At 55.2% G+C, this 25,019-nt stretch overlaps 1 protein-coding gene across 1 annotated transcript; it reads right to left on the bottom strand.

Moving 5' to 3' along the window:
• Positions 1-2,983: 2,983 nt before the first annotated feature.
• On the bottom strand, positions 2,984-10,913 carry RSPO4 (R-spondin 4). Its single transcript, XM_044455123.1, has 6 exons — positions 10,907-10,913; positions 10,738-10,839; positions 8,568-8,756; positions 7,581-7,724; positions 4,935-5,120; positions 2,984-3,066 (listed from the first exon to the last, which is right to left on the bottom strand). Exons 1-6 carry the CDS (start codon positions 10,911-10,913, stop codon positions 2,984-2,986), a joined length of 711 nt encoding a protein of 236 aa, XP_044311058.1.
• Between the last annotated feature and the right edge of the window lie 14,106 nt (positions 10,914-25,019).

Here is a 25,019-nt window from a genome sequence, read left to right as displayed (position 1 = left end):
TATATATTTATTATTTATAGAAACAATAAAAGGTCATTTTCTATCATCCAGAATCACAGAAACCTATCTGAAATCCGTTGACGAAGCGGACCATCTAAGACGTACAGTGCATGCCTACTCAGGAGTAACGGGACTCCACCGGCATCGCCCACTTGGACACGGTCCTGTGTAAAATCTTTTGCACACGAGAACTTCCTGGTGGGTTGTCTCCACTGGATAATCCGATCATTTGGGCACTCGGTTCATGTTCAGTGAGGAATTTGGAGGCAAAAGGTTGTAGGTGTGGAAGAGTCACTCTGGGCTTGGGGTCGTTTTTATTTCTTTTAAAATGCTCTGAGTGTTTACTTTGGAGTTGCCCAGGGATACCTGCAAGGCACTTTGGGGGTGGGGGGGAGAAATGCATGTGTGGAGGCAGCTTGAGAGGGCTGCACTTACGGGCAGGGGAAGGCTGGACTGGATGGCCTCCAGGGTCCTTCCTGAGGCTTTGTTTCTAAGACTGGGCTTTGGCCAGGCAAGGTTACCTTAACATCTCTTGCAAAACAGAGGAGGTGCTTTGCCAAGAAGCCCAGGTGAGGGGGGCAGGTGACCCATGATTATTCTGGGCGGCACACCTGCACCTCCTGGGAGAAAAGGGAGCACGTGCCGTGCTGAAAAAGATGACAGAGGTTTGCATCGAATTGGGACGTGTGGAGCCTGAAGTGCCTGACCCTGCCTAATCTTGGAAGCTAAGCAGGGTCAGGCCTGGGCGGAAGCGGGATGGGCGACTTGAGGGTATGATTCTATGATTATTGCTGTCAACTGCCTAGAGAGCTTTGGCTATGGGCAGTATAAAAATGTAGTAATAATAATAATAATAATTTATAGGTAGAGATGCACACATATACCTATTTACTGGAATTTGTTTTTAATAGAAGACAAGCCATCTAGTTCCACATCCAAAGCACCGCCCAAGTGCTACCTTTTGGCAAAGCCTTCCCGCTGTTTTGGGGTGCACATCGTCGGGGGGGGGGCATCCTCAGGGTTCCAGCTTCCAGTGTACATTGATAGAAATGAGATGCATCAATGGAAGAAAACCTCTTGAGGTCCCCCCCCCCCGCCAAAAGCTTCTCCAAGGTCAAGGGCTTTCCCACGAGGTTCCTTTACTGAGCTCCCTGCATTCTTTGCCGGGCTGCCACTGGCTCCTGGGCATGAGGTCCCCTCCGTCCCACCCGTGTTTTCCCCTCTGAGGGCCTCGCCTTGCTTTCCTAGACGCTCCATCACAAAAGCACGAGGTGGGGGCTGCAGCTCAGCAGGACTGTGAAAATGCATGAGCTCTGCATGCCAGTTCAGCCCACCATTTCCAAAGGTCGCTCTGAAAAAGAAGCTGCAGAATTGCTTGGAAAGCACGAGAGACCCTAGATGCAGACCATGTCATGCAGAGTCTGGTGTGGCAGTCCATGCACTGGATTGGGGGTGGGGGTGAAGGTTCCATGCTCCCCGAAGCCATGAAATTCACGGGGTGCCTTTGGGCCAGTCTCTGACTCCATACAGCACACCTCTTTCCTGGAAGGAACCCAGGGCAGCTTACATAACCCCCCCGCCTCCTTTCAATCTGGTCCTCACAACAACCCTGTGAGGTAGGTCAGGCTGAGAGGCAGTGCCCCACGGACACCCAGCGAGCTTCATGCCCAAGTGGGGACTAGGGCCTTGCAAGGGCGTAAGACCTACCTGGAAACTAAAAGCCAGCAGGACGGAGCCCTCTTCCCACCCCTCCTCTCCATAGGGAGGGAGCAGCCAAGGCCCGAGTGGAAGTGGGGATGAAAGGGGGACTGGCAGACGGCAGCTCTGACTCAGGAGCAGACCGGGCTCCGGAATGCGAGCCACCTCTTGCGAGATCTGCTGCCGGGAGAGCGGCCCTTCTGTTGGGGTCGTGAAGCTGCGCTTCTGCCTCCGTCCTGCATGTGCTTGTGCAAAGAAGCCAGCTATGGCAAGGCCTCGCTGAGCTCCAGCAGCTTTCCCTGTGAAAGGAACTGGCTCTGGGAAGCCCCGCACCCTGCCCCATTGCACTGCTCAGGGGACCGTGGCACAAGCCGCCCCCCCACCCCCCGGACGACCTGGCAAGCCGGCAGGCAGCTCGGCAGAAGCAGGGCGACGGTGCAGCATCCCTCGGCACAGATCGAGGATGCAGGAGAGCCCAGGAGGTGCTTCGGCTTCTCCTCTGCTGAAGAAGGCTCTTGACTTGATTGGCTCCAGCGGAAGAGCCAGGCTGGTTGCCGGCGGCTGCTCCACTCCTGCCCATCCTTGTCTGCAGTGAGCAAGACCTTGGGTGCCCGCTGGTTCCCCGGCAGGTGCTGCCCCCATTCTGGCAGACAACCTGTTCTGCTCCAAGGTGAAGGATACGGTCTGGCAGAGGAATCTGTGCTAGCTAATATAAACTCGTGAGGTGCCACTTCTGAGTCATTCTGCAGGGAGAAAGGTTGCCTTGGGATTGGGAGACACTGCATTTTCCAGCCCTTGCTGAGCTCGGGGAGCATCCCGCTGCCTCTGGATTGATAGTTTTGCCAACCTCCTCATGTCTGCGCACCCCTGGGGCCCCACAGTCTCTGTGCTTCCCGGTCTCTTCTTACAGCGGCTCTGTTTCAATCCAGGAAGGCTCGTCATGCAGAGCCATATTGTTTCCTTTGAAGTTGTCCTCTTGTGCAATTTCGGGAGCCTTCCAACAAATAGGGGCCGGGGGGGGGGGGAATCTTGCATGTGGGGGGGATGCTTCCAATTCTCATCTGTAAAAAGGGGATGCGTGTAACAAGCTATAAATGATCCCTTGTCTCTGTTTCTTTGTCTGAGCATGGTGGAAAGAAGGCCAAGAAGAATTGTGCAATAGGATTTGGATGAAAAGGGCGGGTGGGGGGGCAGATAGAAAAGCTGTGGAACAAACTTCGCTGCAGCGGAGAGGTGCTTCTGTCCACGACAGTGCCCCCTGCCGGCCCCCCCACTCGGTAGCCAATTAAGTGACCATCTGGGAATTCGGTTTTTTCTTCTTCTTTTGCTTCTTCCCGCGTTTCTCCTTCCTTTTGTTTTCGTTCTTCTCTGCAAGACAAAAGCAACATCGGGTTACTGGAAGGGTCTGTTCTGCTCCGCCATGTGTTGGATTATCACAGCCCTCGTTCCAGCAGAAGTGATAGGACTCGCAGTCCAGCACATCTGGAGGCCACTGGGTTGGCGGGGCTGCCCTGGGCAAAGGCGGAATGAGGCCGTTCCTCCACCGGAGGAGCAAGCCAGAACTACCCACACAGCTTCATTTCGAAGACTGCCATGAACCACCCCGAGCCAAACCCAGAATATTTCTGTTTTCCACTGTCTTTTCATCAGCTGCTTGGCATTTTTGCTCTGCTGGGTCAAGGACTTCCCTCTGCTTGTCCTTGGGAGCTCCCGAGACTTGGAATAACAAGCAGCGCTCTGGTGTTTCTTTTGCTGCTGGCAAAAGCTCTGAGTTTTGCTCAGAGAGGTAAAAGAGCAAATTAACTTCCAGTTTTCACATGATTTGGATGGCGGCTGTTTGGAAGACTCTCCCACACTGTGCTGCCTCGTGCGGGAAAAGCTGGGATGCAGACACCGTTCCGAACACATCGATCAGTCTCACGCTGATCCATACATGGCCGCTCACCAAAATTTGGAAGACACCAGGTGTTTCCTCCAACTGACACTGCCAGGGCCCTCGGCCTGCTCTCTCTGGCCAGACACCTGCGAATCCTGAACTGGAAAAGCTGCAGACGAAACGGGGGGCCTTTCCCAGAGAAAGCCTGTGCTTGGCAGGTGTTTAGCAGGGATTCCAGGGCCAAATTTACTTCGGACCCTTCGTGTGGCAACTGGCAGGACACTGAAGCGGGTACAATTTTGCACGCAGGCATTCCACGTGACAGGGTCCCATAACCGCACCCCAGAGAGGTCAACCTGCACGCATGAGAGTGCACCACGCCAGCCAGCCAACCAACCGATTCTAGCAGCACCAACTTTTGCCAGGAGCAGGTCCAAACCTAGCCATCCAAGACCAGCCCAGGGAAATACTTTGCACGACGGCCGAGAATGCTTTTTTTGTGGCTGGAAACGGTGCGGTCCCTCTCCCGGAGGGATGTGTGAAGGATCTGTGTGGGGGGTGAGAATCCATCGGATTCCCCGGGCTCCGCTTTCCAGACCCTGGTCCGCATTGTCATGGCCTTGGGTCCGAGTTCGTGCCGAGCACACCCAGCGTCCGCACGACCCTCGCCAGGAACTGGGCCCCATGTGGAGGCTGTACAAGCAGTGCCTTTGTGTGAGCCGCACGTGACACGGAAGAAGGTTGCCAGGGCAGGTGCTTCGTTCCGCAGCCCTGGGCAGACTTGGCCCGCTTTGTCAGGCCGAGTCGAGCGCGAGTGGAAGTCCGTGAATGCCAGAGGGACACTTCGGCGGAGCCCCGTCGCACCCCGACCCCCTTCCAACCTCCGAGAGAATTGCAGCCGAGTTCAGACGGATCAAAGGCGTCGTGGGGGCGGCAGAGAATCGCCGCCCCCTTGCTAATGCGAACCACGCGTCCTCGCGAGTCGCGCTTCTGCTGAAACGCTGGTGGAAGTGCAGGGACGTGGGGTGCACAGGGGTCGCCCAACCTACTCCTCATGCAGGCACGCACATGCCCGCGCACGTGCGCACACACGCTGCTGTTAGGATGGCCTTCTGCAAGCCGCCCTCAGCAAGGCACTGTCCCGGGGACACCCCCAGCCGGCCACAATGGCAGGGGCAGGGGGCAGGCAGTCACCCCTGGGCAGGTCTGCATGCAGCTGCGTTTCTGCACGCAAGGCCAGGCCGTCCCCCCCCCCCCCCCCCCCCCCGGCACTGCACGCTTGAAGGGCCAGCCGGGAATGTCGAAGCAACAGCGCTGCCCTGTGTCTCTGGCCCCGGCCCCCCCGCCCCCCGCCCCTCACCTCCGGGGCAGTGCTTCTTCATGCGGCATTTCCTGGACTCGGAAAGCCCCGGGCACGCCGCTGCGTCCTCCTTGCTGCTCCCGACGACCTCGCGGACCCTCGTGGCCGAGCCCCACCTGGAGCCGCACGTCCGGCCCTGGTTGGTGCAGGGCCCCCAGTCGCCCCAGGGGCCCATCTCACACTTTTCTGCGTAGGGCGAGAGAAGCAGAGAAACCCTCCATCAGGGCCGGGAAGGCGCCTCCTCCAGGCCAGGCGCTTGGTCTGCCCAGCTCAGCAGGAGTGGCTAATTACTGCAAGTGGCCTGTGTTAATTAGCTCCTTTCACTGTCAACTGAAGGGGCCAGGGGTCAGGGACCTGGGCACAGATGAAAACCTGCAGGTGCCAACGGGCACATGTGAGCGCAAGGGCGTGCATCTGCCTACACACATGCAAGTGTGCAATGGCCAGGGTGTTTTACATTCCACCAGTGTTAGCAAAAACAGCACTATAAAGAGTGTCTCTGAGCATATGCAGATGTTCTCCTGCCCGCCCCTTTCCAACACACTTGACAGATATTTCCCCCCACACAATTCTTGCTGCAGAACCATTTCCAGAGACTAAGCCCTGAGCACATGTGCTGCGTAGAAACTGCGCCCAGATCCCATCCCGTACCTTCTGTTTCCCCTCACACAACAATCCCGCTTCATTTTCCCGTCCTCCAGCAACTGGTCCTAAAATCAGACGCTTTCCTTTGTTTTCTGTAGCTCTGCTCTACCTCTTCCTCATTATGTGCAAGAGCTCCTTGTCTCTTCCTCCCTGTAACTTAATTTATGCCAAGACTTCACCAGAATTCAGCCAAGGAGTCTGGTTTTAATACGAAGAACAAAAGATAAGGCCTGGCTGAGAGCGAACTCCGTTGAAGCCCTGCTTCCCAGCCCCTCAAGAGCAGAAGGGGAAGATGCGAAGAGTCACCCTGGACCAGAACCCGAATCCATCAAGCCTGGAATTCTGCTCACACAACAGCCAAGGAGAACCCGCTGCCTGGGGGGACCCGCAAGCAGGCCACAAGTGCAGCGCACCTAACTTATTAAGGTCCCGTTATGGGGAAAGTGCCTCTGAGCATATACCGACTGCCTTTCCCACGCCACTGAAGCCAGTACATATATCAAAAAGGGCAGGGCGAGCCCAAATGCTGAAGCAAGGGCAGGCTGTGGGAGAACTGGGGTCATGGAATGGCACGGGGTGCCGCTGACTGGGTTCGCAACTGGGATGGACTGGGAACTGAAGCAAGCACCAGAAGGAATTTTACCACTGAACTACAAGTCTGCTCCTAACAGGGGGAAGCACAGCACAGAAGCATCCCCCACCTGCAGGGGGCGACTGCCATGCCCCCTACAGGAGGCCTGAAGCCACAGATCGCAGCGAACACTATACAGTCGGCCTTCCCCACCCGTGTGGTTAGGGGCACAGGACCCCCACCGAAGTGGGAAAACCACGAATATCTCTACCCCCCACAACCTTAACTCTTAATACCGTTGACCACACCCATCCTGGGAGCTGCATTACAATGAGCTCTTTTGCAATTTGAACAACCCTTAGCGCAAACAAGACCCATGTGCCACAGCATGCGCTGCCCCAGGGGAACTTATCCCGCGTCGCGTTGCATCACGGGCTTCCTGCGTGGTCACACGCCCGGCCTGAGTCCGGGGCCTGCCCTGCCCTCATGAGCAGGCGTCGTGCCGCTCCAAGCCAGCCACGACCGCGGCCAGGAAGGCGAGGAGGCGAGGGCAGCGGGCCCCAGTGGGACGCCAAATTCCACCCCACACGCGTTTCTGGACTCCAGTCAACCTTGATTAAGTGCCACTATGCTGACTGAAGCACTGGATGCTGGGGTTTTACTGTAATTCATGCTTCCGATGGCTACGGGGGGATTAATTGGTTTCACGCGAACTGAAATTCAGTTTTCCTTCAAAATGTGCTCTTCTCCACATTTTACAAGAGTCCTCCAGTCAAAAACTCCTTGCAAAAACATATGTATTAGGGATAGGTATGTGCAAAAAAACAAAAGAGCATGCTCATTAAAATGCTTTTCAAAAATGAGGGATATTTTGAAAACAAGCCAAAACATGGGCATTAGGCAAGATCAGGTAGAAAGTAATGTGTCAGGAAAAAATGTACACAAGAATTGCATAGGTATCTTCATGCGTTTGTTTATTTTTTCTGTAGTCCCACTGTTTGGGGTGAACTAAACTTAAGAAGGGGGAAAGATGAGAAAAGGAGAACAGTGGAAATTGAGGGATGGGTCCATCCATTCATGCAATGGGTGGATCTGGCCAGTTGAGAGTCTGTGACTGGCCCAAAGTCACCCAGTGGTGCCCATGGCTGAGCAGGGACTAGAACCCGGGTCACGTGAGTCCCAGGCTCGCGCCCTTGACCACTATGCCGCCTCGGCTCCCTCTGCCTTAACCAGAGCATGTACCCTGGGTGGATCCAGCACGTGCGTCGATATCGCACACGTCACATCACGACTGGCTTGGGCTGCGGCACCTGCTCGGACGAATCCCCCTTCCCCGCGGCTGCTCCCCAGGGACGGGACTCCCACGCAGCCTTCGTGGGGCTCACCCCGCCGCCCGCCCCCCGCGAGGAACGGAGGCCCGCCCGGCTCACCCAGGCACTCCCGGGTCCCGTGCTGAGCCGTGGTGCTGGGAGGACAGGCGCCAAGGCACTTCCCCTTGTGCAGGTAGAACCGCTCCTTGCACTTCATGCAGAAATCTTTGCTGAAGCAGCTGTCACAGCTGGGCGACTTGCACTCTGCAAGAGAGAGGGAGACGACGGTCAAGGGCAGAAAAGAAAATGCGGACGGCAGCACTCGCATGGCTAAAGGTTGATCGATCCATCGGCCGCTTGATTTATGGGCAGGGAGGATCACCAAGCAAGTTAGATCTTCTGGTTTCCCCCCTCCCCTTCAGCTCCCAATGGATTTCAGCAGTCCGGTTTCCAGAACAGCAGAGCAGCTCACTTGCTCTTTTCAAAAAAGAAAAAGAGAACAGAGAACAGGGAAAAGGAAAGCAAACTACCAGGCTGGGCTACTTTTTGGCTGTCTAGAATTTCATCCTTCTCTTCTCCCCCCTCACAGGCGTGTGATCAGAACAACTCTGTCCATTTCAGTTTCTCACTTCTTCATTCTTGAATTTGATTCATCCTGAACATGGTTTGTTGTCGCTATTTTAGAAATTGCTTGGAATCCTCTATGCACTCTGTGTGCGCATTTCTCCTAGGCCATGCATTTCTGCATGCAGCTCAGCCTAACGCATCCTTTTCGCAAGCATTTTTCCATATACAATGCAATTTAATTCTATTATCTTGATTCCATGTCTTTTGTCTGCACACTCCCCTAATGGAGGTATTTCTGGGTTACAGAACCCCCACTGCGAAGTTTGGAAAAGTGAAAACTTGACGAACTGAGCTTCATTCAAATGTGTAAAATTAAGCAATTTCACATGACCTCCAAGATCATCTAGTCTAAGCAGGAAACGGCTCCAGCATCCCGGACAGGTGACCAACCAGAAGGTTTGGCTGTGTTTTCAGCTGGAACCTGCCCCAACCCTGGCAGCCAAGTCACACCACGGAACATACACCCGTTGCGCCACCTACTAATGCATCGGTTGACCTCTTGGCCTCGCACCCCGAAGTAGCCTGGGGGGCAGGCGTGGACACAGGCCCCGTTCTGGCGAATCCCATCTCTCCAGATGAGCAGGAAAAGCCGCTGTTGACAGGAGATGCATCCATTTTCCTCCGAGCACATGACACATCCCGTGCAGTTCTCGAACAACGCAGCACTTACTGGGTGGGGGAGAAAGAGGACAAGTCTCAGCATCACGCAAGGGAACCGTCGCGAGGCTCAGTTTGGAGGAGGCGGTCGGCACTGCACTGAATCCCAAGAGAGGCCCCGTCCCGTAAGGAAGCCGGAATTGCACCCGTCACTCTATTTGACAAAGGAGGGGGAATAAATTCGCCCCTCCTCGTCCACATTGCCCAAAGGGGGAAATGCAAGGCTGAAAGTGACATGGCCTTGCATAAAATTTGCAAAGGCCAATGTACAGGTCTCAGGGCAGTTTTAGAGCGCATGGCAAGCATGTAAAGAGACACAAGGCATCACCCCAGAGTGGGGAGGAGGGTGGCCTGGGTGCCTTCTGCCCATAGCGTGTCTGTGGGTCCTTTTTTGCAGAGGAACCCACTGGAGGAGGCCTGCTGGGTGTCCATCAAGCACCCCTAGACACCCCTTAGGGGTCACCCGGCCACACTCTCCCACACAGTGGTGAGATGCTCTTTCGGTTTCTAAATGAGCAAGCATCTTGCCAACCGTTCTTCTCTCTCCTTCTCGCTTTGGGGACACCTGTCTTCCCTGCAGGCGGTTCACAGGTGGCGATCGCAGGGACTGCCCAGGTGCCACTCGCTGCTGCCCAGTGACCCCCAGGCCCCCGTTTCCCTTCTGGAGGTCACTGACCTTTTAAGTGGACTTGGACCAAATGGAGGGCTGTCTTCTGACAGCCCTTGAAGTGGAGGAAAGCAGGGCACTGGCACCACTCCCCACCTTGACTCCAGACCCCTTTAAAGGGCTGCGCGCACACACACGGCCCTGGAGGTGCCATTCCTGGGGCAAAACACACCAGGCCCCGTCATGCATGCGGAGGCAGCGTGCTGTTTCGCCGAACTGCCTCACAGATGAACCAGCCCATGCCTGAGCGTTCAGAAGACGAGCTGAACATGGCACACTCCCTGGAAAAAGTGATTTTGTTTTTACATCCACGTTTAAAGAGAAAAGCATGGGGGGGGGAGGCTTGCATAATCACCCCTGAGGAGAAATTTGTGGTGAAGTTCTAGGGGAAAAATTAGCACACCAAAGACTGAATAACACAACCGTCTAGGAATAGGCAGTTGTTGTGGTGGTGTAGCTGTCAAATTGTCTCTGACTTATGGCAACCCTACGAATGAGCGCCCTCCAGAATGTTCCGCCTTGGACGGCCCAGCTCAGCTCTCGCAAACGCCAGGCGGTGGCTTCCTTTATGGATCCCTTCCATCCCATGCTCGGGCTTCGCTTGCATCTCCCGCCTTCGACTTTCCCCAGCAAACGGGCCTCTCCGCGGAGTCTTGCCTTCCCGTGCTGTCTCCGGCGTAGGACAGCCACGGTTTTCCTTCCGGGGATAGTTCTGGCTTGATCTGCTCCAGGACCTGCTTTTTGCCTTTCTGTTGTCCAGGGGGGTTAATACGGTGTTAAATACGTGTCCGGAGGGAACAGTCGTGCCCCCTGGACATCACCTGTGGGAACACGGCAGAGCTGGGATTCTACTCCAAGGCCAGAGGCTGCTCCAGCCCTCGGCCGCTCTCAGCTGGTTTGCGGAGAACTGAGCCAGCAGAGAGGTAGTTTAAGCAGGGAGAGGGTAACTGGGTGGTTGAGGGGAGGATGCTGGGGAGGGCAGGCTATAGGGGACCTTGACGTCCCGCCTGCTGGGACGGCCCTGAACGTCTGGAAATGGCTGTCCCGCAGAACTGCCAACGCTCTGTGCGGGACGTGCGGGGCCACGAAGCCACGAGTGGTGGCGTCTCCGTCGGGAGAGGTGCACCAGCCTGCGCTTGTCTCAGCCCCGCTCTGTTTGCCAAGCAGCCGACGAGGGGAGCCCTTTGGCGGGATCTGCGCATGCAGGCACGTGCCGCACACGTCGCAAGCTGCCTGGGACGTGGGGCGTGTTGCCCCGATCCTGCAGGTGGCTTGGCTAGCGGCCCGGTTAGCTCTCTCCTCCGTGAATCGGTCCAGTAGCCCAACCTGGCGGGTGGGTGAAGGCCGATGCATGAGGAAGCTCTTCGGTTCGTCCGTCCTGAACCGTGCCTTGCTCGGCGGCCTCCCGCGATGACCCCAGGAAGCCGTCTAATGTGCAGAACAGGGGCTCGCAGCATGACAGCGCACCTCAGTGAAGCGAGGAGAACTTACGCACCAGACATCGTAACTTTTCTTCCTCAGCAAATCACCCCAGCCCCTTCTGTGCCTTCTCGGGTTAAATCCGTCCCAAGCCAAGTCCTGGGCATGCCCCGGTACGCACCCTTTGCCAGTCTGGGGCTGCTGGAAATCAACAAGTGCTACTTATATGTCTAGATGGCAAGCGCTTTGGGGCAGAGGCCAGACCTCCCGTTTGTGCGGGAAAACAAAGATGGCCTGGTTAAACAAGAGCCAGTCTGGTGTTGGGGTTGAGAGTGTGCACCGGGGACCCAAGAGATCTGGGTTCGAGTCCCTGCTCAGCCATGGAGCCAACTGAGTGACCTTGGGCCAGTCACAGACTCTCAGCCCAACCTACCTGACAGGGTTGTTGTTGTGAGGATAAGATTGAGAAGAAGAGAATTATGTAAGTTGCCTTGAGTTCCTTAAAGGAAAAAAAGGATGTCAAAACAATACAGGCAGGATTCAATTAGAGGACTAGAGAAGTTTTCCAGTCTGAAAGTGGAAAGGCTTCGGGTTTCTAAAGAGACCACATGCATTCTGAAAATCCCCACGCAATGCTGCTAGTCAGGGATCGGTTCGGGCTTTTTCGGGCAACAGGCAGGCAGTTGTCCCTCCCCTGCTCAGTCTGCGCGAGAAGACGCTGAGAGCATTCACCGCAAACAGCGCACGAAAGCGCCACATCCCCAGCGCTGGTCGGGGTTTGGAGGGGCTCCCTCCTGCTCACGCCTGTCACTGCAGCCAGCGCCCCCCCCCCTCCGGCCCTCCTGCCGGATTGCCAGCAGTGGCGGCTGCTGCTGCATCCTCACACTAATTTATTAGATTTGTATCCCGCCTTTTTCCTTTTCAAAGGACTTGGAGTGGCTTGCATCGTTCTCCACAACAACAGCCCTGCGAGGTAGGCTGGGCTGAGAGTCTGTGATGGCCCAAGCTGGCTGCATGGCTGTGCAGGGACTTGAACCCAGGTCGCCTGAGTCCCAGACCCACGCTCTTACCCACTGGCTCTCTTGTCTCTGCTGCATGCTCAGAGAGGAGAGGCGGCGGCGGCCCAGGGAAAAGCCCCACGGTCTGGAGGCTCCAGGGCTCTGCTGTGACCCCTAAGGGGGCAGGGGCCCAGTGATGCTGCCCTCCCCCTGGTGCTGGCTGCACCCTCCGCTCTGCAGGACACGCTTTCCTAGAAAGACCTCCGACCGCTTGAATGCAAGTCCAAAACTGGGACAGGCTAAATCGTGTTTCTCTGCCTCCTGGACGGCGCTGGAGCCATAGGGCAGGTGGGGAGAGTGGGAGCTGCACACGGGGACCAGCTCGAGCGCCACGCACCGTCTGTCCTCCATGGTAAAGGCAACTGGAGGCTTCCGGGCAAAGAAGCCCCCGGCTCGGCCCGTTCTTGGCCCTCGGTGGCCCCCAAAGGCCGCGGAGGATCCGAGGGGCCCCGTGCACCAGACGCGGCGGCCCCACTGCTTCAGCCCGCCGCGTGAAACCAAAAGAGCTGTCCAGCGCTGGTCCAGGCTGCCTGGATTTCTGACTGGGGGCAGCTGCTCGCTCCGAGCTGAAGACTGGCATCGCCCCAGCATGGAGGTAGGAACAAGGTGATCACACGGGAAGGCAGGACGTCGGCTGACGGGGACATGGAAAAACCAGTTGCTGCGGGAGGAGGTGGCTGGTTAGCCTGACGTATTCTTGAGAACATCAGAGTGGGGTTTTTCACTGGAGTGGAGAGATAAATCCAGGAGGGAATTCCTGGATAATTCCAGGACACAGAATATGCATCCCAGGGATTCCACCGCCTCCCCCCCCCCCCACGCACACACCCCAATTCTGAAGTCCTGTATTTCTTTCTAGCATGCTTTCTGGATCATGGCTCAGCAGAATCCATTTTGGGCTTGGATTCCAAATGCATAATTTTGGAATGGCCCCAGGAACAGCTAATTTAAGAAGAGTTCCTCAACTTTTCTGAATCTGTGAAATGGTGCAATTTCCACATAACAGTGGCCGTCTTGCATCCCACTTACTGAATTTCAGAGCTTTCCTTTAATTTGGGCATTTCTTTCGCCACCCTAACCAGTTCCAAAAGGCAGCAATGGGGAAAAACAGGATGGGGTGACAGTGCAGAAGGGGTACCATGCTGTTGTTTTTAGTGGTAACAACTTGTGTGGAGAATTTGTTCCATCCTGACATTCTGAAATCCATATTTCCAGCTAGAACTTAACCAGAATGGAATCCACTGGATGCCAAAATCCCAGAACAATTGCTGAAGGGAACAGTTCCATTCCCTTCTTGCCTGTCCCAAGACATTTTGGTGCCTGACACCGAGAAACAGACATGTTGTTTCCTGCTTCCACCCCACTGGTGCTAAAACTACAAAAGACGACAATAAATGAACGTTAGCTTCTCTTTATTGCTCCACCAAATTTACTGCCTTTGGTGCTGCTGGAGAACAAAGCTGCCAATCACATACTGGTCTTGTGGAGACGTATGGCGTGGCCACACTTGGAATTCTGGGTACAAAAGGGATGCTACGGAGTTGGGAAAAGTGCAGGAAGGGGCAACCAAAATGATCAGGGGGCGGGAGCAACTCCCCTGTGAAGAAAAGGCTGCAACATCTGCAACTGTTTAACTTAGGGAAAAGGGAGTGTGGAGAGTTGTGACAGAGGTGTGCAAAAATTTGCATGGTGTGGAGAAAGTGAATAGGGACCCCCCACCCCCCCATCATGCCAGAATCCAAAGGGGGTGTCTCTGGAAGCTGCTTAGTTGGAGATTCAGGACAGAGTACAAGTGAAGCCCTTGATGTGGAGATGGTCACCATTTTGGGAGGTCTTAAAAGGAGCTAGAACGAATTCCTGGAGGCGAAGGCCATCCACGGCTAGCAGTCCCGATGGCCGTGTGCTACCTCCGGTGTCAGAGGCAGGGTGCCTGGGTCCTCCAGCTGCTGGGGAACATGGGAAGGACTGGGCTGCTGCTTGTGGGTTTCCCATGGGCAACCGGTGGGCCGTGGTGTGGGCAGAATGCCCCTGAGATGCCCCAGGGTGCGCACCAGCACCTGAAGTCTGTTCACAGGCAGTCCTGCCCTAATGTCTGTCCACAGCTGAGCTTTTCCCCACCAGAGATGTGGAAGTCCCATGAAAGAACCGTAAGAGATGTGAAGACATCAGACCAGCCTCCCCTCAGCTTTACTGGCTTTGAAGTCCTTCTGGGGCCAATTCAGTTTGACTCGGAGGGCTTCCGTGCCTCATGGAACTGGCCCTTTAGCACTGCCTGTCCTGATGCTCGGCTCGTCTTGGGAAGGTATTCTGCGGGGGTCACTCAGCCAGAGTGGCACAGGTGGGGATGCGTGAGGAGCCCTGAAACGGCGTGCGGACACAGTATCTTCGGGAGCACTCTTGCCTGTTGTTCAAGATCTTCAACTGGTATCCTCCTATGAGTTCTTCTCCCCAAGGAGGTCCAGGGGCGAGGAAGGCCTTTTCCAGGTGGCATCCCAATTCCGGAACACTTGGCCGCTGGAGATGCTCCAGGTGCCTGCATCGCTGCGTTTCAGGTGCCCGGCAAAAGCTTTCTTTATCCGGCATACCTTTGCCATCATTGTGACTATTTACATCGGAGCACAGCTTTTGTTAATGCAAGTTTTATTTTAATGTAATTATTTTATTATAAATTGATTTTGCTTATTTATTACGATATTTAATTATATTATTTTATTAATGTTATGGGTTGATTCTATATTTCAGTGGCTGCCCATGCCATAAATTTGCTTCTGTTTGGATTCAAAAGGGGTTTACCAAGTGATTAAAAATTCTCCATATTTGCAATGGAAAGAACTCTGGCCAGCTGCCCCCTCCTTCACAATGCCCTTGCATCCCAGTCTCGGGGCTCCCCCAATAATTCGGCCAGCAGCTCAGGCCAAGGGTGAATGGGTGGGCAAGCAGGCCGGTGTGGGCGGCGAGCAAGCGGCCACCAAGGGAAGGAGAGGCCAGCCAGCGTTGCTCCGACAGGCTTGGGGCGCATCCCTGGTGTTGTCCACCATGTCAGGGCTGAACGGAGGTTGCCCCCTCTTTTTTCCATCTCTACCTGCCCACATCTCTGCCGGGGAGGGACAAGCACACCGGGAGAATAGTGGTGACACGGGATTTGGCTGGAGCAGAGAGCTGAAACAGCCATTTCGGGTCATTTTTATAAGAATTTCCCAAAAGGCGTGCACTTCGTCATCTCTTGGACAGGAAGGAGTTGACGTTTGTCAATATCAAATGCAGGAGAAAGCAAAACTGACTGATTTCAATGTCCTGACATGGACTGCGGCCATGAGAAAGAGGAGTGAGGGGCTTTCTTGTTCCCTGCCCCCAATTAAAGAGAAGCCCCGACAGGAACCTTCATTATGGTCTTTCAGTGCCAGGCGAAGCATTTTCTATTCACCAAGGCACCTAACATCTGCATTTTAGTCCCTGCGGTTTGGTTTTTACCCCTGTACCTGCTGGCTTTAAACATATCTTTGCTCTTGTAGCAACACGTTTTTAAATTGCATTAGGCCAGTATGTGTTAGTCGGACTTTAAAAAAAGAAAATCTTTACTGGCTTTTAATTGCTTGTGGATTTACTGCATTTGCAAAGTACTCTCTTTAAAACACTGCACCAAATCTGCAAGCCACTCCGAGGCATGGTGGCAAGGAAGCACCGAAGAACCGTCAGCACCAACGCATCGCTCCTTTCTTCTCTCCCTCTCCCAGATCTGGTCCACCGGGTGCAGCAGATCACATTTCTCAACAGACCTCTGGCCTCCTGCGGAATCTGCCTTCCCCTCCCTGCACGGACCCAGCGCTTTCCTCACTCGGCACCTGCCAAGCAGCCACTGCAGAAAAGGTCTAGGACCAGTGGGCAGCGAGGGAGGGCACTTCTGAACCGCCTCGCTGCTGCTCGCCCGCTCGATCCGGCAGCCTCTGACACACCTTCAGAGCGGAAGGCCGGAAGAGGGCGAAGGGGGACAAGAGTCGCCACAATGCTCATTTCTCTGTGCGGCTGCAGTTTAGGAAGAAGACCGTAATTTGACTACAGGATCTCCAGGGGAGCTGGGTGCCTACTTGGACTGGCCCTCAGGATCAAACAAGCTCAGGGCTGAGCAGCTCTCCCTTCTTCTGCTTCTTTATTTTTAACTTGGATTCGGGAACCTCTGCATAGACAACCACTGTGTGGCATCCCTTCGATGGAGGACTGTTCCCTGTAAAGCAGGGCACCCGGCCAGCCTACCTAACATCGGGTGGGTTGGTGCGCCAAGGCTGCATCCCGTGACCCTCCCTTGAGGCCTGCAGATTCCGAACAGGTCCAGGGACAGCAGTGACTTGCCTGGAAAGTCATTGCATCTGCGGGTTCCTTGTCACGCTTCCTTGGGGTGAGACCCCACTGTGCTTGTTGGGGCCCACGCTGGATCGCACACGTTCTTCCATGCCTTCAGGCTGCCTCTGACTTACAGCAATCCTGTGGAAGAGAGCGCTCCAGAAGGTCCCACCTCTGATGGCTCAGCTCTTGTGCACTCGAAGCTGCCGCTCCCTTTATGGCGTCCATGCATCTCCTTTTCTTCAGAGTCCACCGATCTCCTCGCTGACCTTCCTCTTCCTCTTCCTCTTCTGCCTTGGACTTTCCCTAGCATGACTGTCTTCTCCAGGGAGTCTTGCCTTCCCATGATGTCCCAATTCTGCCATTTTTGCTTCTCGGGAAAGTTCTGGCTTGATTGGATTAAGGACCTTGTTCATCCCACAGAGCATCGCACTATTAATCTGATTTCCTCCCCCCACCCCACTCCTTAAAAAAGCCTTTTTAAGCCTTTGGGTCCCCTTGCAAATAAATATTTGGGAAAGGAGTGGAAGACTCAAGGAACATGGCACAAATCCATCACCCCCTCAACTTCCCTAGCAGTTCAAATTTAAAATAAGACCCCTGCCTTTTGCCTGTGGCCCTTCTCTCCACTGGACTGGAACGACTTCTCTGAAATAGAATTCAGCCCTTGGCCTTAAAGAGCTTCAACACCCGCCATCTTGAAAGAGCAAAGACTTTGGGAAGTGGGCAAAGAAGGGAGAGAGAAGTGATCCGTGCCTGACCTCCAGCGGAGAGGGAGTGGGTCCATCACGCAACATTCTCCTCTCCAGGAAGGACCTCTGGAGTGCTCTTTCTGGAAGGACGGAAGGAGGAAGGACGGACGGACAGAAGGAAGGAAGGACAGAAGGAAAGACGGAAGGAAGGAAAGACAGACGGACAGCACAGCCTCCACTTGAGAATGCAAGTGAGCCTGCTTATACAGGCCTAACCCAGCAAAGACTGGGGTGTCCCGTCCAGCACCCTGAATTCCCTGCGCATGCACCCACAAGCACAACCGTCCCTGCCCCTCTCCTCCAGCCCCCTTCTTCTGTTTCCTTGAAGAAGGAGAGCGGCTCCTGCAGGCCTGTATTAAGAACCCTGCTTGGGAATTGCATATATGCCTGTATAGCAGGGCCAGCCCTACCATTAGGCGGAGTGACGCAGCCGCTTCAGGTGGCTGATGCCGCGGGGCAGCAACGCAATATGCTGCAGGGAGACCTGAGGGCTCCGCACCAGGAAGTACTCCCTGAGGGTAAGGACCCCTGGATATGGAACGGGCTTCCATGGGAGGTAGCTGAAGCCCTGTCAGTTCAAGGACAGGCTGGACAACCACCTGTTGGGGATTACATGAGCGGAGCTGGGGGGTCAGACTAGATGGCCTGGGAGGCCCCTTCTGACTCGCTCTGTTTCTGTGTTTCTAAGTTAACCTGCTGCCTCCTGGTGCACGTACTGACACCATGGATGGAGAAGGATGCATCTGCCAATCCAGTTGGCTTTTGTACATGCAGTGGGAGAGGGTGCATCTCATTCCTGGCCTCCGGCAGCAACAGGTCTTTGGCGGCTCTTCCGCTTCCATGACACGACTTGTTCACAGTCGCTGCATGGAATTCGCCTGAATTCGGACACTTCAGCCGATGACACGCAACGGAGCGTGAGGGAGCTTTGGGGCGTGCATCTCCTGGCATGGACACGTCTAGATGTAAGACTGTTTAGATATGCGTGTGTCTATAGGGTGTCAGAAATGCAATTTGGGGGGTGGGAATCCGCCAGCTCCCTGGACTCCGGTCTGCTTCACTGCAGCAGCCCAACCTCTTGGCCGGGCTGCCCAGCGTTCCCACGGCACCCCACAAAGATCGGCCTCGGTGAGCTGCCGCACAAGCGGTGTCCCTCTTCCACAGCATGCGCAGCCAGCTTTTTTGGGTTGCTGCGTGTGGCTAGAGACCTGCCTTTCTGGTACGAAGTTGCTGCTGAAGACCCCCAGGCCACAGTGCAGGTGGGCCCTGCTCCGGAGTGTGTTCTGCAGTCCAGGCTAGCTTCTTCCATGCCAAGGTCCAAAGCTGGAGGGAAGCCACGGAGACCCCTTCCTACGTATCTTAACGAGCAATACACTCTTACGGCAGCAGATGGTTAGGCGGCCAGTCTCTCACCGGCTGATGATGGTTCACAGGTGCCCATCTTCCCCAGCCCCACTAAGTGGGATCCTTTTCAGTGAAGATGCCAAGGCCTGAATCTGGGAATGTCAGCATGTGGCACATGGGCTCCGTGACTGAGTTTTGCCTGGACAAGTTGACAACCACTGAACTTTCTCTGGGGTGGCACGGAGGAGGCTTCTGGGACTGGGCTGGACCTCGCTTCTCCAGTTTTTCCCACCCTTCTCACCCCATTTGATAGAAAAGAATTTACATTTGCAAAAGAGTTCAGAGCAGAAGAAAATTCGGAGAAGTCGTCATAGGTGGGGTTGAGGATTGATGTACTGGAGGGTGTGTGAATGCGTGACTCCCGTTGTAACACCATCTCTCTGGCAGCAGGCCATCTTGCTGGCTCCCCTCACTTCCCTGAAAGCCCCGGAAAAGATGCAAGACCTGGTTTCTCCCCCCGGGGCGTCTTCCGCCAGGCAGCTAGAGACTGCAGCAAGCCAACTTCTCCTGATTCACACAGACTCTGTACACTTGCTGAGCTCATTTTTAGATTCCGTCATTTTATGAACATTTAGTTGTAGATTTAAAAAAAAATCTGGACTGAACATGTGCATTCTGCCGCATACACTGAAAGGTGAAAGAGTATGTTGCACATGAATTTGTGCATTGTGGAGATTTGCACAATTCTGGAAAAGCAAAACTGCACAACAGGGAACAGGTGCAAAGGTATAGCAATGCCTTTGCTCCAGGTCCGATCCCATGAGCCAGAGGGCAGCAGGGGCCTGAGGGCGACTGGATTTGACGAAGGCCACATGTTCCTTGCCAGGAGCAGCTTGCCAGCACGGACCGATTCTCCATTTGCAGCCGCTCCTGGTTCAGGCATTCTGGCCTCAGGACTGGAGGGGGGCACTGCTGAAGCGGGACCACTCTAAGGTGAGGTTCTGTTGTCGATGCCTTAAAGCCTGAACCCATCTGGGACCACCTGGGCCAGGGGCAACAGGATGGCGTTCAATGCAGGTAAGTGCAAGGTCTTGCACTTGGGGTACAGGAATGGGTGTCGTAAGTCCAGGTTAGGGGAAAAGTGCCTGGAGAGCAGCACTTGTGAAAGGGACCTCGGGGTGCTGGTCGACTGCAGGCTGAACGTGAGCCAGCAGTGTGATGCGGTGGCCAAGAGGGCGAACGCCACCCTTGGTTGCATAGCCAGAAGCGTGGCTTCTAGATCGAGAGAGGAATTACTACCACTCTACACGACTCTGGTGCGCCCGCAACTGGAGTGTTGTGCTCAGTTCTGGCCCCTCATTACAAGAAGGATATAGCCAGGTTGGAATCGGTGCAGCGGAGGGCCACGGGGATGGTGGCTGGTTTGGAGGGCAAGCCAGATGAGGAGAAGCTGAGGGAGCCGGGTCTTTTCAGGCTGGGGAGGAGGAGACTCAGAGGGGACCTGTGGGCGACATACAGGTCCGTGAGGGGGTGCCGTGCAGAGGTGGGTCATGACCTTTTTCCCCCAGCGGTGGATGGCAGATGCATTCCAACAGAGCTAAGCTCAGGAAACCAAGATTCAATTTGGATGCCAGGAAGTACTTCCTGACAGTCGGGACCCCGAGGGTGTGGAATGGGCTTCCACGGGAGGTGGTTGAGGCTCCATCGGTGCGGGTGTTCAAGGATAGGCTGGACATGCACATGGTGGGCATGTCATGAGCAGAGCCAGCTGGAGCTGGGGGTCAGACTAGATGGCCCGGGGGAACCCTTCTGACTCGCTCTGTTTCTGTGTTAGCTTAGGGATCACCTAATGCTTCATGCCCTGAACTCTGTGCTCACCTGAGAGTGCCACACGCACCTGCAGAAGTCCCTGAGAGACAGCATCTAGCATTGCGGCACCTGCTTTCTGCGCATGCGCAGGCATCTTTGGGCCTGAACGTCAAAGTCTGTACCAGACCCGCCTCTTCTCACGCAGCCTTTGCCTGAACGCTGCCTGGAGAGCACGCAGCTAACCAGGCATCGTTTCAGCATGTTTTCATTGTTGTTTTCTATGTTCTCATCATGCCTTTAAAGCCCCTGGATGGAGGTATCCAAGTCATCCATCATCTGTGTAATCAGTCTTCTTTAAGCCACGCAAACAAAATGCTTCGTAGGGAAAAAGAAGCGGTGCTTCTATCACTGGCTCTGAGGATTTCTCCTCCCTGCTAGAGAAATTGGATGACATGGTCGCCCCCACCCCAATTTCTGAGGCCGTGCGCAGGGTGGGGAAGGCCGAGGGGCCGCTCTGCACACAGCTGCACTCGGTAAGAGATCCGTCCTACGCGGAGCGTGCCCCTCCTAGAAACGGGTGTGATTTGATACGGTTGTAGCTACTGTGAGCTCAGCTTCCTCCCTTCCAGTTACAACCCAGGAGTTCTAAGAGTCGAGGGCCTGCATTACGTGTTTGCTCGATGCCGGCTGCATGTGCTGTGCAGACCCCCTCTCCAGGGACTCCCCTCTGACTTCAGGCTTGATTTGGGTCCAGTTTGCTTTCAGCTGCTTCTTTTTAATATATTTCATCCTTTCCCTTCTTCCCCACCCCCAAAAAGCAGTAAAGAGAAATGAAAAATAGTTCTGGGTCATTACCACTGTTAATGACCCTTGTTAATTGTTTTGGTTTGGTTTGGTTATGTTCGGCTCGGCTCGGCTCGGAAACTCCAGTCTGCAACAGTTCAGACTTCATGGAAACCACGAGGTTCCTCGCTCTATGAACACTGAACAAACCAGACCAAGCCTCAGCTTTGCACACTTCTTCCTCCCCTGCTTCTTCTCCCCTGAAGGAAAAGCTTGGAAGCAGCCTTTTCCATTTCTAAGGAAACCACAGTTCCTTGCAATGTGCAACTCAGGCAACTGTGCTTTGCTTAAAAGGCAGTCTCAGAAGAAGCCAGGTTCTGAAACCCCAGTCCAGTCCTGGTTTGTTCCAGCCGGTGCTCTCAGGAGCCGTACAGGAAACCAGCAAACCCACAGGTCGCCTGCACTTCCTTGCCATTTTATACGTCTTCCACATGCCCACACCACTGCCAAATTCGTCACCAGGTAGCATCGTGCCCCCCTCCTCCATATCAGATTCTGCTTCCCAAAACAGTGCAGGCACATCATGGACCTTGTTTCCCGGAAAAATCACCTGTTTCCACTGGTAAGACAAATTCCCCGGCATGGAGCCCTTCCCTGCTGTGAACAAACAGCAGCTGTGCCTACAATTGCAGAATGCAGAGCCCACCGAGAAGCTTTTAATTAAAGTGGCAGGAGACCTTTGTCGAGGCTCCCTGCTGGGAATACGTTGACTGTTGGCGGTGGGCCTTGCCAGGCAATGAAATGGCCCTTTCTCCATGCAGAGGTTCTGTTTTTGTTTTGTTCCCAGAAAACTACAGAAAAGTGCTGCTAAATATCCTTGGACCATCTCTGGCCCACAGAGGCCCCAGCTCCAAAGTCTCCCCCCCGGATGACATCAGCAGCACTCTCCAGCCAACGATAGGTGATAACTGGGGGGCGGGGGGGGAGGCAACTTTGCACGCTGCTCAGGAGCCCAGTCAGCAGCATGAGAAGCCAAGGACTCAGCTGGAACTCAGCAGAAGCCTCTGGTCTGTGCAGAGGGTGCTGTGGAGAAGAGCAAGATGGGTGGGGTGGAAGGATGCCAGAGAGGCTGGGGCACCAACCCTCCTCCCCCATCGGTCTTGTGGTGGATCGGGTCCCCTGGGCCAAAACGGTTTAGCAGTGTTGCTAAACAGGGGCGTGGGGTCCTGGTCTCAGAGGCCTGACGCACGGGCGAGCCAGGATGCGAGGAAGAGCAGGGCGACTTTCAGCAACCTCCAGGACCGCCAGTCACGCATCCTCTGGTTCTAAGGGTGCTTCCAGCTTAGGGTTCGGACGAACGCTTTTGGAACCGCTCCCTCCAGCATCCACAAACTTCTGCGCATGCTTGACCTCATCCGGCAAAGTGAGATGAGCCAAGAGGAGGTCGCAAACCCCCATGGACCCCCCGCTGTCTTTCCATCGTCTGCAGCTGGCGGGACCCTGGAAGTGTAATGGCGGCGGGCGTTCTCTGCCCGAGATGAGGACATGAAATCTTCCCTCCCTGCCCAAAGCAGGCATCCCGGCGCTCAAGCCAGGATCCGAAAAGCATCCGCGTGCCGTTCTGAGCTGCGTGGAGTGGAAGTGAGCGGCCGCTGCAGCATCCCTGGCGGCGCATCCCCCCACGCTGCCCCGCTCCCGAGAGTGCTCCTCCGACAGACACGGCATGGCTGGAGGCCAGCAACCTGGTGACAGCCCGCAGCTGGGCACGGGGGGCGTGCCGGTGAGCTTCACGCCCCCACACTCAAGACCATCGCCCCCGAAAGCCCCTTTCGCCTCTGAAATGCGAGCTGCTTTCTGTCTGGCCCTGAAATGACCCTGCGGCTCAAACACTCCGAGGGCTGCGGCCTGCCCTCTCTGTGCAGCCTGGGCCTTCCATGCCAAGGATGGGAAGCCCCTTCCTTCTTCCCCCTGCAGGGCCACCTACCATGGGGGGTGGGGCCCAGCTGATGGAGGACCTTTGTCTCTAGCCCTGCTTCAGCCTCTCAGGGTTTTGATTCCCCTGCCTGTTTAGGTGCACCAAGGTGATCCTCACTTCCTTCCCGGCCTATTATGCAAATCGGAGGTTGGACATCCTTTGGGGTTTGCATTTCTTTGAATTTTGCGGGACAGCCCTTGGCTCCAAAACAAACCAAAAGGCAGAGCAAACAGCATATTTCAGAGTTAAATGCATGGGAAAATGTACATCTTGGGGCAAAACACAATCATTTTAGGGAATAATGCAAGTTCTAGGAAAAATGTGTACAAAATGTATATTTGGGGGAGATGTTAAAAACAAGCTCCTGTATCTGCTCCCTCCGTCCCTCCCTTTGCTTTGTTTTGCTTCCCCTATTTTTCCTTTATTTTCTTTCTACTCCTCCTTTTAATTCTGTTTCTTTTGTTCCTTCCCACTGTAAGCACCCAGGAAAGGTAAAGATAAGTAAATATTCTTTGGGGCTGAAAACACCCTATTCCCGGCAAACAACTAATCCCTGGAAAGAGAGACCCCCGTTCTCATAGAAAGGGAGACCCCCCCCCCCCACTTCTCATTGTGGACATGCAACTGCTGAGCTCCAGCAAGGCCTGCGCTGAAAGGCAATGCCTTTCACCAGGAGCCCATGAGCAGCAAGGGCAGGGCAGGGCAGGGCAGGGCTCCCGTCGTGCGTGGTCTCCCCCACTTCTTCCTCCGGGACCCTCACCTGAAGGACGACGGGAGAGGCCGTTCACCACCAGCCTCTGCGCTGGCAACAGCTGTGCTGGGGGTCCAGCCAGAGCCTCTCCCCTCTATCCCGCCAGCCACCCGTTCTAGCCCAACACAGGAGCCCCAGGAATCCAAGGAACGCACAGCCTTGCTGGACACGCTCCTCCCTGGAGCCGCTCCGGCCACAAGCGAAGGGCCGAGCGTTTGGCTCACACCTGCGAGGCCGGCCCTGCTTCCACCTCCACCCGGGGATGCAATTCAGCTCCCAGCGAAAGAAAGCCCCTTCTCTGAACCGTCTGCAGAGCTCTCAGGCCACGGAGAAAAGCTAGGCACCAATTCCGGGTCAGTCGTAGGGCGAGGGTTAGGCCTGGCTTGGGCGAGCCCTGCATGCGCCTCAATTGCTCAGCTGAGAGATGGTCCCCAGCAGGAACCTGGAGGAGGGAAGGTGCATGACTGGGCAAGCTGCATGTGCCCGAGAGCATCCTGGCAGAAAGAGCGGCCATCCAGCCGGAACTCCACAGGCAGGCATTTCATCCTTCAGCCTGGGAAGATGTGAAGATGGGAAAGCCCTGGCCCCTCCGGGCTGCCAAGAGTACGGAAACAGGCCGGGGTTTATGGCCGGCTCTTCCCATCCGCACATGTCCTCTTCCGAAGCGGCACATGCGTGCAAGCTGCCAGGTCTGCAGCGTGTGGTGCCGAACCTGCAAGGCACCCAGCTTGTTCCCAACCCGCTCACCCCACTTTTTCGGCACAGTAAGCCCAGTGAACCAGAAAACCAGAGAGAAGGTTCCCCCCAGTCCCTCCTCACGCCATTGCTTTCCTCTTCTGGTAATAATTCCCACACCCGAGGCCGCGCCAGGCCTGGAAACAGAAGCATTATTCTCAGCAACCTGCAGGTATGCTCCCGACATCACTGATCTGAAGCTTTTCGAAATATTTTGGGGAGCTATGCTTCCTCCTCTGGACGGCTGCAATCTCTGGGGCATTGGAGGCCTGGCACGCAGATGCCGTTCCTGGATCGTGCGCACCATCCTGATGCACGAGGTGGCCGGGGCAGCCGTCGCCACAGCCCAGCTGGCCAGGCAGGCTGTGGACAGTGCATGACAGCTGGCATAAGAAGCTTTAATGAGCTGTACGTTTTTTCCATAGGGGCAACGCCAAGTATTGCTCAAACCATCCAGGCAGCAGAAAAATCCATCCGGCTTTTATAAAACCCATCCAGCGCCTCCAGTTCTCCAGGAGCGCCAATGCACCATGCTCATCTGTCCATGCACTGTTTTCCGTCTGTTTACTTTTCCCAGGACAACTGGCTCGGCCATCTTTCAACCTGCTGTTCCCGCAAAAGCTCCACCAGATGGGCACGCCATC

The sequence above is a fragment of the Varanus komodoensis genome, unplaced genomic scaffold, assembly GCF_004798865.1.
Source record: "Varanus komodoensis strain SLA01 unplaced genomic scaffold, ASM479886v1 scaffold8, whole genome shotgun sequence".
In the NCBI taxonomy this organism is placed as follows: domain Eukaryota; kingdom Metazoa; phylum Chordata; class Lepidosauria; order Squamata; family Varanidae; genus Varanus; species Varanus komodoensis.
The sequence above is the reverse complement of the archived record's forward strand: the minus strand, read 5'-3'. Positions and strand labels throughout refer to the sequence as shown.